Source organism: Mustela nigripes, chromosome 7 (genome assembly GCF_022355385.1).
Source record: "Mustela nigripes isolate SB6536 chromosome 7, MUSNIG.SB6536, whole genome shotgun sequence".
In the NCBI taxonomy this organism is placed as follows: domain Eukaryota; kingdom Metazoa; phylum Chordata; class Mammalia; order Carnivora; family Mustelidae; genus Mustela; species Mustela nigripes.
Genome location: NC_081563.1, coordinates 118753929 through 118767569, shown reverse-complemented (window position 1 = coordinate 118767569; position 13641 = coordinate 118753929). Strand labels below are relative to the sequence as shown.

Genomic DNA, 13641 nt, shown 5'->3' with positions numbered 1-13641 from the left:
ATAATCTTAAAAGTAAAAAAGAACTACCTTCTGCTTTTATCATGGAATGGAACTTTATAAAACCTTTTATTATGAAATTTACAAATTCCGCCTACCATCACTTAGCTGCAACAATTATCGACACAGTGATTTTGTGTCATCTTCTCTATCCAGCTACTCCTGTAAAATACTGCACTGTTTTGAAACAGATGTCAGACATAATTTTATAATTACTTAAGGGTTTTATTTATTTATTTGTCAAACAGAGATCACAAGTGGGCAGAGAGGCAGGCAGAGAGAGAGGGAGGGAAACAGGCTCCCTGCTGAGCAGAGAGTCTGATGTGGGGCTCGATCCCTGAACCCTGAGATCATGACCTGAGCCGAAGGCAGAGGCTTAACCCAGTGAGCCACCAGGCGCCCCTTATAATTACTTAAATAATATTCTCTTGAAGAAAATGAAACACAACGGGGCGCCTGGGTGGCTCAGTGGGTTAAGCCGCTGCCTTCGGCTCAGGTCATGATCTCGGGGTCCTGGGATCGAGCCCCATATCGGGCTCTCTGCTCGGCGGGGAGCTTGCTTCCCTCTCTCTCTCTCTGCCTGCCTCTCCGTCTACTTGTGATTTCTCTCTGTCAAATAAATAAATAAAATCTTTAAAAAAAAAAAAAATGAAACACAACAACCAATTGATACACCCCTATTTACCCATCACCCAGCCTTAAGCCATCAACTCCAGTAAAGTCTTGCTTCATCTCTACCCTCTCCCATTCACTAGATTATGGTGAAGCAAATCCAAGACTTCAAATGTTCTACTGTGCTTACATTTGTAAACATCCACTTGAAATCATTCTAGAAGTACAGTAGTATATGAGTCTTTTTAAACCTTTTTTTTTTTTCATCTTAAGCTAACTAAAGTTTTATCAAATTGGCAGATAACATTTTTCTGGAGATTTTATATTCTTCTGATCCCAAACTGGATGAAGCACGAGAGATTTTAAAAAAAATTGAATACCGTCATCTATATAAGTTTGTGGGTGAGACTAAGCCACAGGGAAAAATAAAAATTAAAAGGGTAAGTTAAGTTGTCAAACACCTTTCCAGTAGTGAAAGGTCTCTCTCTTCCATTTGTCCTCCAAGAGGAAACCATTAACCCATCATAATACCACAACTCTGTTCTAAGTGCTTTACATTCATTTTTACTTAATCTTCTCATCAATAACTTATTCTTTGGTCTGTCCTGTAGATGAAGGAATTGAGGCTTATAGAAGCACAGTTAGTATTCAAAGTCTGACTTAGTCCAAACCTTTACTCTTTCATCCTGGAAGTCAGGGTGGGGGTTGGGGGGGGTGCAAAATTTTGGCTAGATCCAGTGGCAAGAAAATGGGGCCTCAAAATATGGTATCTACATGAGCTTCACGGAAACTCTAAGGACCTGCTGTTCATAATTTCTTCATTCACTCTATATCAGGTTCTCCCAGATGGTGCCTGCCAAATCTCTTTATCTGTTTTCCCCTCTTGCTTGTGGAGGGTTTTTTTTTCTTTGCCAGTAACCTGAGCCATACTGATAACCACACCCTGCCTCATAACACGTTCCTCTTATTTTACTAATAAGCCAATGCCCCATTTTTTTTTCATATGAAAATTTTGTTAGAATCATTCCATTGTGGTTTGTTTGAAGGATGGCAGAAGCAGAAACCATGTATTTATTAAGGCTATCTCTACCCACTTTCCTGGTTAACGTGCCATTTTCGGAGAGGGAACCTTTTGTGGCATAAACACTTGATGATGAAAAACTGGGGTTCTAACATGAGGAGTGTTGTCTTTTCTAGGAAGACTATAAAGACCTTCCAAAGGAAATTGCTGATGCTAAACCCGACATATTGCCGGAATTTGAACTGAAGGCTGAAGATTTAATAGTGGATGTAAGTAGTTAGCCGGAGAATATACTAAGTAAAGAAAAATTTTTAAGGTAAATCCTCCCCAGTTCCATTATAATAGAGGTACATGTTCATTAAAGAAAATTTGGAAAATACAGAAAAATAGAAGGAAGGAAGAGAATTACCTGGGATCTCAAAAAATCAACAGTAAGTTAATTGTGGTATGTGGGTAACAGAACATGGCGTATGTTGATTTTTTAATGTTTTCTTGATCACAAAAGTAATCTATGCCAATTATTTTTTAAAATTGTGTGTGCATACAAAGGAAAAAGACTTCAACTCCTTCATAGAGGCTGTTGTGTCTTGTATCCTAACAAGACTATCAAATGGCTTTGTCACATTGTCTTTTGTTTCTTACAGTAACTGCTTCTCAGAGTTCTACTCCTCTGAAATCTTGGTATAGTATTGCCCATGTGTTTTTGTTTTTTTTTTCCATAAGCCTCTCATTTGCTGTTTTCTTGTTGATGCATCTTTGGTGAAGAGTGATCTCTCCACAGCCTGTCTTTACCAAGGGATACAATAAGTGAATTGTCCTTGGACCCAGTCTAGTCACTTGGCTGGGGGGTTCAAATACCTCTCACCTGCAGATCAAGCTACAGTTTCCTGTTTCATTAGATGAAATTACACCATAATAAAGGGATTTTCTGAATTTCTAAGTTTCTGAGATTCTGAAAGAACTTACTCTCACGAATGTTTTCCCTGGGCTCTCACATGCCCACCCTTGCCCTCAGTGCTTTACTTGAGGGTCTGCCTTGCCTTCAGCTAAGTGCACGATCCTAGTCAATCCCTGACCTCCTGGTTTTTCTCTTGAAGTGCCGTCTGCTAATGAATATAGGCTCAGAAGTACTGGAAGAATCATAGGAGAAGACAGCACACACGTGATTAAGCTTGCTTTAACCTAAAGGCAAACTGATGGAGCAGTGAGAGCTTTTTTTAACTAAGGTCTAATTAAATGTCTTATTATGTATTAGCCTCTCAATATTAGTTTGACAGCGTGAAATATTTATGTGGTACATTTTACTATATGTGCCTCCTTTTAAGACCACGTGTAGTAGTAACTTTTATGGTTACTTAATGGGCTATAAAACTTAATTTTGCTATTTAGAATGAAAGATTCATAATTGCGGATCTGTAGTTCCTTTTTTTTGCTCTTGAGTCCTTCATTAAGAATGGGAATGCCGTGCTCGCTTCGGCAGCACATATACTAAAAAAGAATGGGAATGCCAACTATTATAGTATTGCCCTTCTGGAAAGATAACCATTTTATCAAATCTGCTTTAAGGAGGAATTTCTAGTTATATATGTTTTGGAGAAAATAGGAATTGCCTTTTATTTCTAGTCTAAAAGCAAGGAAATAAATAGCAAAGAGCTCATGGCATTTCTGAAAGTTGCTGAAATTTGATTAATGTGTATACCTTACCATGATGTTTAACAATGTCAAGGCTACATTGGGTCCCTCCCCACATGAAATAACGCCCAGGAGAGAAGCCTACCATAACGCCAGCCCTGGGTTCACAGGCAGACTGAGCAGTTGCTCCCTCCCACGTAAAGGGGTGCAGAACACTCGCTGCAGGTCTTAAAGCCAGTAACACACACATTTTGGGAGACATACCTCTGGTCTGACTTCAGGACCACAGCTGGATCTCAAATGTCTACTTTTCTCTCATAGGGTACTGCCAGGACAGCTCTCAAACCTCATAGACCATTTTTTGGTTTGTTTTCTTAAGGAACAGTCCCAGGAAAAGCTCCTCTTACTGTCCGTTCTTTTCTCTGCCACCATCACCCCATTACTCTATTTTTTTCCCTCTCTTATTTCCTTATCCTGCCTTTCTCCCAGACCTGTCCAGGGAGCACTCCCACTCCATAATTAACACACTTGCCTGGAACTTAGCCCTTAGTTGACTCTCTTCGCCCTTGCTGCAACCCAGCTGTTCCTGAGAGCCTGATGCTTCTGTAGCCCCTTCAGGAAAAGCATATTCCTCTGGGTCAGGAGGCCTTTCTGTTCATCAGTCCTCTTGTTCCCTAGTATCACTTCAAGACCGTATGCAAGATCCCTGTTCCTCTGAGACCAGCCTCTCCCAACCTGCTATCCTCTTGGTTGAAGATTTTGGCTTGGTTTAGAGACTTTCTCCCTTTCCAGTCCCTGCCGTGGTCCTTGGTGATTTCAAGGCTGGCCAATTCTGATTGTTCTCTTCATCCTTATCCTCAGTGACCTTACCCACTCCACCTCGGCCAGCACTCAGCAGATTATATTCTGAACCTTACTGACATTTGATTTTTAAGCATCCTGTCTCCATCCTCAAACCCCCTTCTTCCTTATGTGCTTGTTCCTTGCTCTTTAAGACCTCTAGTTTATTGCCTCCTCACTTCCTTCCAACTTGTCAGTGACCTTTTATCTCTACTTCTCTCTCATTCTTTGATTCTGTAATGGATTCGGTCATTTTTTACAGTTATCCTCAACTCTCTTGCCTTTCTTTGCTTCTACTCAGCAAAGGACTGAATGGCAGTTCATAGTCCCTAACCTTACTAGGGCCCTCTGAACTTCTGGTAGACATAGTGCAATTTTCTGGTCTCCATAATGACAATTTCAAACCATCTCCACTCTTCTCAGACCTCAGCCCTGTTCCCTGCCCACAGCTTTATTCACCCCTCTGGGACTAACCCCACTTTGGCCCTTATTTCAGAGATAAAATACAGGCCATTGGATAGGAACTCTCTCATCCTACACCACTGAATAAGCTTCCATCTGCCACTGTATTCAGCCTTCCAGTAGTGGGGAAATGTCTCTTCTTATCAAAGGCTAAGAGTAATCGTTTAGTTGTGTTCTAGATCAGGGCTGTCTGATAGAACTTTCCGTGATGCTGGAAATGGTCTATAATTGTGCTGTCCATTTCGGTAGCCACTAGCTACACACAGCTATTAAGCACTGGAAACCTCACTACTGCAACTGAGTAACTAAATTTTTTATTTTATTTAATGTTAAAGACTTTGAAATTAAAAAGTCACTTGTGACTAGTGGCTACGACATTGAGTAGCACACCATAGAGCCATTCATCTTAGCATTTCTGTGGAATGCCAGGATCCGTTCCGTCCTCTCTTTCTGACATCCCGTCAGCAGTTAAACAGACTTTCATCTCAGGAAAACAGCAAATGTTACACTCCTCACTCCTCTCCTCTTCTTTAGGGTCTAATGCATTGAAAAGTTGCCCCCAATACCCCTTTTACTTTTCCCAGGTATGATGCTCCTCTCTACATTCTTATCTCTTGCATCTTTTAACAGTCAAGCTTCTAAGAGTTATCTTCTCTTTTTTTATTTTTTATTTATTCCTGAACCCTTTGTCTGTTACCATCACCATATTAGAACTATTCTTCCAAGTTCCCCGGTGACTTCACTGTTACTTAACTCAGTGGACCATGGCAGTCCTGTCTCCCTCAGAGCTATTTCTTCTGCCTGGAACTCGTTTCCTTCACATATAGATAGACCGGACTAAATCCTGTTCACTTTTCCAGGAAAACTTGCGTCATTCCCAGGGTTCACAGCATCCTTTGCTTCTCCTTAGTAGCTCTTAGAACAAATGTAGTTCAATCATTACTTTTATAATTGTTTGTTCAACCTCAGTCTGGCTGTACATGCTGTGGGGACTGGGATTGTTTCAAGCTTCTTTGTACCCGTAGTACCTGTCACAGTGGCTGTCACATAGGCATAGACTTTACACCCTGCTTATGTTGAAAGCACAAATACCTCCCCTACCCCATCCCGATTTCAAGACCAAATCCCTATAGCACATGCACCAGACTTCTTTTTATTCTACTGTGGGCTACCTTATCAGTGCCTTATTTCTGAACCTCCAGAGAGCTCTGCTCCATTTCTTGTGATGCTCCTACAACCCTGAATTTAATGCTCACCATTATGTGAGTGATCACTAATTTATTACTTTTATTAAGGTTATCAACATGGATTATGGAATGGAAGATCAGAATCCTATCGATCATGTTCGCTTCTATTCTAAGCATGACCTCAGCAAAGCAGTCAGGATTACTAAAGATCAGGTAACTACTTAGGGGTAAAACAAGCTATAGTGACATTTTGCAAATCTGTGATAAATCCGCATTTTATTTTTTTTTTTTTTTAAAAGATTTTAATTTATTTATTTGACAGAGATCACAAGTAGGCAGGCAGAGAGGGGGAAGCAGGCTCCCTGCTGAGCAGAGAGCCTGAAGTAGGGCTCAATCCCAGGACCCTGAGATCATGACCTAATTCGAAGGCAGAGGCTTAACCCACTGAGCCACCCAGGCACGCCATAAATCTGCAATCAAGATGCAGGTTAGGTCTTAAAGTCAATGTGTATGATAAAATTAAAAAATGTATTTTTAAAATTAAAGTATATCTGGCGGTTCCTGGGTGGCTCAGTTGGTTGAGCACCCAGCTCTTGGTTTTGGCTCAGGTCATGGTCTTGGAGTCATGAGATCAAACCCCACATTGGGCTCCATGCCCAGTGTAGTCTGCTTGAGTTTCTCTGCCACGGCCTCTGTCCCTCCCCCACTCTTGCACATGCTTTGTCTCTCTCTCAAATAAATGAATAAATAAAATCTTAAAAAACTGGGGCCCCTTTGTGGCTCAGTTGGTTAAGTATCTGCCTTCTGCTCAGGTCATGATCCCAGGGTCATGGGATCAAGCCCTGTGTTGGACTCTTTGCTCAGGAGGGAGTCTGCTTCTCCGTCTGCTCTCCCCCCGCTTGTGCTCTCTCTCTGTCTCTCTCTCAAATAAATAAGATCTACAAAAAAGTTAAATATATCTGATTTTTGTGTAGACTAGACCGTCTTAGCACCAGTTTTTCCTGTTGCTGAACATAGATGAAAGCACTGTTTTTGGTTTAGAGGCTAGATTATAAATCTGATGGAGAAGTAGTGTTGTATTGTTGAAGTCATGAAAGTTAAATGTGCTTATTTGCATATCTTTTAATGAGAGTCTGGTCTACATATAATTACATAATACAAATTTTTAGTCTTTCATTGACATAAAATTGTGGGTCATTTTGCTATATGACAACTACCTTGAATCCTTTTCTTTGGATGATAATTGAGATAAAGCAGCAAAAGAATGTGGTGCTTTTTTGTTTTGTTTTGCTTAACGATTTTATTTATTTGAGATAGAATGAGACCGAGAGAGCATAAGCTGAGGGACAGAGGCAGAGGGAGAAGCAGGCTTCCCACTGAGCAGGGACACTCCCCCCCCCCCCCTGCAACACGGGGCTCGATCCCTGGACCCTAGGATCATGACCTGAGCCGAAGGCAGATAGATGCTTAACTGAGCTACCCAGGCACCCCAGTGTGGTGGTTTTTTTGTTTTTTTTTAAGATTTTATTTATTTATTTGACAGACAGAGATCACAAGCAGGCAGAGGGGCAGGCAGAGAGAGGAGGAAGCAGGCTCCCTGCCGAGCAGAGAGCCCACCCAGTTCAGGGCTCGATCCTGGGACCCTGAGATCATGACCTAATATAACATCAAGAGTGGAGCAGGGAGGGCGCCTGGGTGGCTCAGTTGGTTGAGCAACTGCCTTCGGCTCAGGTCATGATCCTGGACTTCCAGGATCCAGTCCCGCATCGGGCTCCCAGCTCCTTGAGGAGTCTGCTTCTCCCTCTGACCTTCTTCTCTCTCATGTTCTCTCTCACTCATTCTCCCTCAAATAAATAAATAAAATCTTAAAAAAAAAAAAAAAAAAAGAATGGAGCAGGAGCACCTGAGTAGCTTAGTCAGTTAAGCATCTGCTGTCAGCTCAGGTCATGATCCCAGGGTCCTGGGATCGTGCCCCATGTTGGGCTCTGTGTTCAGCAGGGAGTCTGCTTGTCCATCTCCCTGCTCGCTTACACTCACTCTCAAATAAATAAATAAGATCTTAAAAAAACAAATAGAATGGAGCTTAGGAACAGCTGAACTCTCTTTATTGTATGAATTCAAAATGACAGTGAAATCTTTTCTTCTTTGAAAAGGTTTCAGAACTTTTGCCAGAGAGATTTGCAGAGCAGCTAATTCGCGTATACTGTAAGAAGACTGACACAAGGAGCTTGTATGTTGCACACCAACATTTCGTTCAGTGGTGCTTAATCAGAGACTTCACCAAGCCACAGGTGGGTGGTTTATTATTCACATGTTTTGCGCAATTTTTTATTTTTAAGTAAAAATCAAAAGAGATCTTTACTTCCCTCTGAAAAGTTCTCATTTATTTTTTTATTTTTTTTATTTTCAAAGATTTTATTTATTTGACAGACAGAGATCACAAGTAGGCAGAGAGGCAGGCAGAGAGGAGGAAGCAGGCTCCCTGCCAAGCAGAGAGCCTGATGAAAAGTTCTCATTTAAATTGTAGTCACTTGATTATGGTTTTGGGAAAAAAAACATTTTTCCAATTTAAGCTTTCCTTTTAAAATGTTTATGTTGAATAGTGATTTCTTCCTACACCACTTGCCAGTGGGTACTCTGTTTATCATTATTATCCTAATACTAAAAGTTCAAAATGGTGAACATGTGATATTTCATAATGTTTGGTTTATAATGTCCTCACCAGTTGTCTCCACTCCTCCCAATTACCTGGGAAATGAGTCATAGTGTCATCTTTCAGAGAAGGTTACCAAAACTGAATAAATTGTTTAAGGCCAAATACAAGTGAAGATAAGTTTTCTAACTTATTACTTAAAATTCAGCATTCCCCAAACTGTAAACTATTTAAATTGTCTAGAATAAGACAGTGGAAAGGAGGAAGAGCCAAGCTGTCGCTGACAACCCTACAGCGGTTGTTGTTAAAGTTGTCCCTTACTGACCTGGACACAGCAGGTGCCTGGCGCAGAGAGTGGGTGTCTGAATGAAATACTTGGCAGGCAGGAGTGAAGCTATGTTCTGCTTCCTAGCCCAGTACGCTCTCCCATAACACCTTATCTGCCTTCCCCCAACCCCCATGCTCTAGGTGCTGAAGGAAACAAAAATGAGGGAGCAACCCAGTTATTGGTATTTTATCACGTGTCAGAAGGAATGATACAGATGAGTTCTGTTAGTTAAGAATTCTAGGTTACAAGTTCTAAGAGTTAAGAGAGCTGTCAGGAAAACCCTTTGAAGGAGAAGCCATTCTGCTGGGTCCAGGGGGCTGGATTGTGTTTGAATGAGTAGCAGGGAGAAAAGGTGGTTGTAGTTGCTCGTGGGAGTAACCCAATGGCGTGAAACTGGAACAGGTGGAGTGTGTTTGGGTGCCACAAGGAGACCAACTGTGTGGACTCGAGAATTACTACTGTTGAGTGGTGAGAGGTTGAATGGGAGGACTAGAGTATGGAGAACCTTGCATAACCAGCTAGGAAAGACTTCTGATCAGTGGGGAAGGAATCATTGAGAGAATTCAAGAGTTTCCTTAGGTGCTGCCATCATTACTTCTGTGTTTGTTATCTCCAACTAGAATGAGACCCATGGGAATGAGGAAGTGTGTCTGTCTTAGGTAGAGTAGCACCCAAGTAAACCACCGATTAAGAAAGAAAACTAGCAGCCGATGAATTGGAACTTGGAGAGACTAGAAGTAAAGAGGCTAGAGGCTGCTAAAGTTTAGCCATCTGGCAATAACTCCTTTAAGACAAAGATGCATTCACTCATTGAAGGAGGATTTCTACCAGGTCCCATGTTAGATACCAGAGATGGAACAGTCCCTAAGACAGACATAGTTCCCACAGATCACATTCTCGCTGGGGCACACAAGTAAGTAACAATTGTAGTGGTGTGGTAATAAGTGTTTTGGGGCAGGGCACACAGTGTTAGAGGGGCCAAAAGGAGGAAACTTAAGCCAAGGGAGCCAACTTGTTTGGTTGGAAAAGGCTTATTTTAAGAAGGACTTAGAAACTGGGACCTGAAGGATGGATGAGGAGGAGTCAGCTGGGTAAAATCGATGGGTGGGTGGGGAAGGGGGAGGCCAGAATGTGGATGAGCCCTTTAGGAGAGAGGTCCAAGGGATTTTGCTAGTCCTGTAGGCCAAGAACAATGGAAGCCATTAAGGTGTTGTTGTTTTTTGGTTTTGGATTTTTTTTTTAAGGTTTTATTTATTTATTTGACGGAGACACAGGAAGTGGGAGAGGGAGAAGCAGGCTTCCCACCAAGTAGAGAGCCCAATTCGGGGCTCAGTCCCAGGACCCTGAGCTGAACAGAAGGCAGACACTTAACTGACTGAGTCACCCAGGTGCCCCAGCTGGTCAATTAAAGTGTTTTAAGTGGGAGAGTGACATTCAAGTTTGTATTTATAAAATTCACTAGAATCAAAGTTAAAATGGGTAGAAATAAGGTCACTTGATAGAAATAGAGATGAGTTTGAAGGCAAATAATGTTGACTTTGAACCAGAAAGTTCTTCCAAATATGAGTATCCTTTATTGCAGAGGGGACTAGGCAAGAGAGGAGCTGGGATCCAGTGAAGTCCCTCTTTTTCCTGGAAAACCAGACGGGACATCTTGGTGGCTCAGTCAGTTAAGTGTCTGACTCTTGATTTTCAGCTCAGGTCATGATCTCGGGTCATGAGCTCAAGCCCCATGTTGGGTTCTGTGCTGGGTGTGGAGCCTGCTTAAGATTCTCTCTCTCCCTAAAAAACAAAATAAAATAAGGAAATAAAAGTAATTGGTATTTTCAAAAAAAGAAAAACAGAATTTGTCATTTGTGAAAAGTATATGAAGGGAGAGGAGTCAGAACTCCGCAGTGTCCAGCTTCTGGCCCTCTTTGAAAAGAGTAGGTCTGGGGCGCCTGGGTGGCTCAGTTGGTAAAGCAGCTGCCTTCGGCTCAAGTCATGATCCCAGTGTCCTGGGATCAAGTCCCACATCGGGCTCCTTGCTCAGCAGGGAGCCTGCTTCTCCCTCTGCCTCTGCCTGCCTGTGCTCGCTTTCTCGCTCTCCCTGTCTCTGACAAATAAATAAATAAAATCTTTAAAAAAAAAAAGAAAAGAAAAGAAAAGAGTAGGTCTGATAGCTTTTCCTACAAAGGCTCTTACCTGCTCAGGACTGTGGTGTTTCTAATTTGACCCAAGCACAGGGGATGTATATAATCTGGGGTTTCCCAAGAGTAATAAAATTGTGGGGCATTTTGCAATATGCAAAAAATACATTGCAATAGCAATTTATCTGTTAGAAGAGGATAGGTGCACATCAGGATTTCACTCAGAGATATAAAAACTGGCTTTTCTTTGTTCCTGGTTTTTCTTGACAGGATGGTGATATTATAGCCCCACTTATAACACCTCGGAAAATGGAATGGAATAACATGAATTCAGCATGGAGCCCAGATCACTTGCGGGCAGTGTCCAGATCTAGACATCGTCTTTTTCCGGATGACTCCGTGTGAATGTTTGCAGCCAGTTCTTTACATCAAGCTTCTTCCTTGTTCCCCAAGAGTATTAACTAACATAGGGAATTTGGTCATGGAGTTCTACAAATTTAGTGATAACTAGCGCTTTTTATAATTTGAATATACAGACATGCTGAAGCTAAGTAATTTTTATCCAAAGAAACAGAGGGATTAGGCAAATCTTGCTATACATGCTATGGAAAGCGTTACCTGGCCTATTTTAACCATAACTAAAACCTTTCGCTAGTAGTCTTATTTTCTTAGAATAACAAAAAAAATTTTTTTATGTACTCTGAACTGTTATGACATATGATTGTTCTTTTTTTAAAAAATGCTTGGAAATGAGAGACAGTGTACGTAGGAATTTGAAGTTGGGACTATCATAAACAGCCCATGGTTAAGAATGAAACATAAAATTCTAGCCCCTTGAGGGAGGTACCCATTGCCTCAAATTTGAGGACAGTTCTTCTTAAGTGATCTGAATGTTAGTGAAGGACCTGCCCTGACCCTTTTAGCCAGATCAGACTAAACAGTAGGAAATGAGGGCTGGGAGTGAGCTCCAACTTCTGAGTGAAAGGTATGATTAATTTTTTGAAAAGATCCAAGGGCTCTGGACTTAGTGGTACCTAAAACTGCCCGTGAGGGGGCTGTTCTCTGGATCAGTTGCAGCCCCGGACCTAGGCAGTTTCTTTCTCCTGAATACTCACTATCCATGTCCCAGGGTCTTTATCACTATCACTGCTCAGCCTGGAGAAGGCTCCCCTCCGACCTTCTTTCTGAATTTCCCTTGTAAGCTCATCAGGGTCACTGGAAGCGTTCTTGGGGTTACACAGAGCTGGGATTTTGTTTTTGCTTGTTCAGTTGTGCATTTTATCAGTTTCAGAGCAAAGACTGAGCCACCTGGGGTGAGATGAGTGATTATCCCTGGAATTCCAAGTTCCCCCCCTGTGGCCCAGTATTCCCCACGCTTGCTTGTTCTTTACCTCCTGCCATGGTTTAGGCACCACTTTGGTTGAACAATTCCATGGAGAGGGCCCCCACACCCACCTCCATAAACACACAATTGCCAGTTCTACAGGACTTCACCAAGAATAAAGTCTGGAGTTAGACCCAAAGCTGGCAGTAGCCAGTGGGTCCTGTAGAAACAAGGCAGTGGGGAACGGGAGTCATAAGCCCTTAACATCTTGTGCTTGGACACTCCTTTACAAAACCTCCATAGCAGGCCGGGATTGGGGAACTGGGATGACTGTGGGCAAGAGCGAGTGGGAGGAAGGGAGGAACTCAGACCATAGGCAGCAGATTATCCACAAGTGTTAGGAGTGCTGCTACCTTCCACTGTGTAACCAAGTTCTGTTCTGTTAACAATAGGCTGAAAAGTCTTAGGAAGTCTGCCATTCTGCATAACTACCACCACCCTCCTCCATCCCCCAATAGATGATCAAGAGTAGACCCTAATTCATAGGAGAATAATGCTGTGTGGGTGAGGATATGTCCCCACTGGGCTCCTAGAAGCACAAGTGAAGTCAGCCATGGGACTGGGTCATATCTGTGTTGGCCGAGGTACCACTGAAACATTTAGTGGGGAGAACTGTAGGGCTTAGACTTAATGTATCCAGACCCAAGGTCAAGAATGTAATGTTTTTCTGCTAAGATCGTTTTATTTCTGCAACTGGTATATTTAAATCATTGTGTTTTACTCTGGAATTTTATGTTTCAACATTGTATCATTGTGCTATCTGAGAAGTAACTTGAATCTACTTTGCATCCTTCATGTATAAGTCAGCTGCACTTTATGCTCTTTGCAACTGTTTTAATTATCAGAACCATGTGCCATTTACAAGGTTAAAGTTTTCTTAACAAACACCTTCACTATTTGTATAAAAACTGAGATTTTTAACAACTTAACCTCTAGAGTTACTGACCTGTTGTCACCTTGAGAATGGAAGAACTGCGAGTTTAAATGATTGGTTCATCTGGGTGAGGGAAACAGCTGCAATAAAGCTCCATGAATGTATCTCCATCTTGAAACCGAAGGTATTTTCCTTAATGACGTCCTCTCACACTTGTGTGCCCGGTCTGGACCCTGCTGTGAAAGGAAATTGGTCTAGGGATCTGCCAAGATGTGTGCTATGTCCATGCTATGTTTGGTTTGCAAGAGAAGGGATGATATTTAACAGGACTTATGTTATTTGGTTTTCTGGCAGGAGGCAGGCATTGTCATGGGAAGGGATATGGATGTTTCTTCATTTCCTGAGCTCTTGTGTCAGGAAACCTATCTTTCCTCCTTTTTAACCTGCCCTAGGTTCCCATCTACAGAGACTCCAACTTCTTTATCCAAATAAGCATATCTTTCATTTGCTGCTTTCATATCT

The 13641-nt window shown here is 42.0% G+C and overlaps 1 protein-coding gene across 1 annotated transcript in view; it reads left to right on the top strand.

Annotated features, from left to right (window-relative positions):
- Positions 1 to 13283, top strand: part of SAMHD1 (SAM and HD domain containing deoxynucleoside triphosphate triphosphohydrolase 1) — a 60601-nt gene extending 47318 nt beyond the window's left edge. Inside the window, exons 12-16 of the mRNA XM_059406965.1 lie at positions 910 to 1049; positions 1807 to 1899; positions 5860 to 5964; positions 7905 to 8042; positions 11132 to 13283. Coding sequence (XP_059262948.1) covers positions 910 to 1049; positions 1807 to 1899; positions 5860 to 5964; positions 7905 to 8042; positions 11132 to 11266 — 611 coding nt within the window. The 3' untranslated portion in view covers positions 11267 to 13283. The remainder of the gene's footprint in view (positions 1 to 909; positions 1050 to 1806; positions 1900 to 5859; positions 5965 to 7904; positions 8043 to 11131) is intronic.
- The last annotated feature ends 358 nt before the right edge of the window (positions 13284 to 13641 follow it).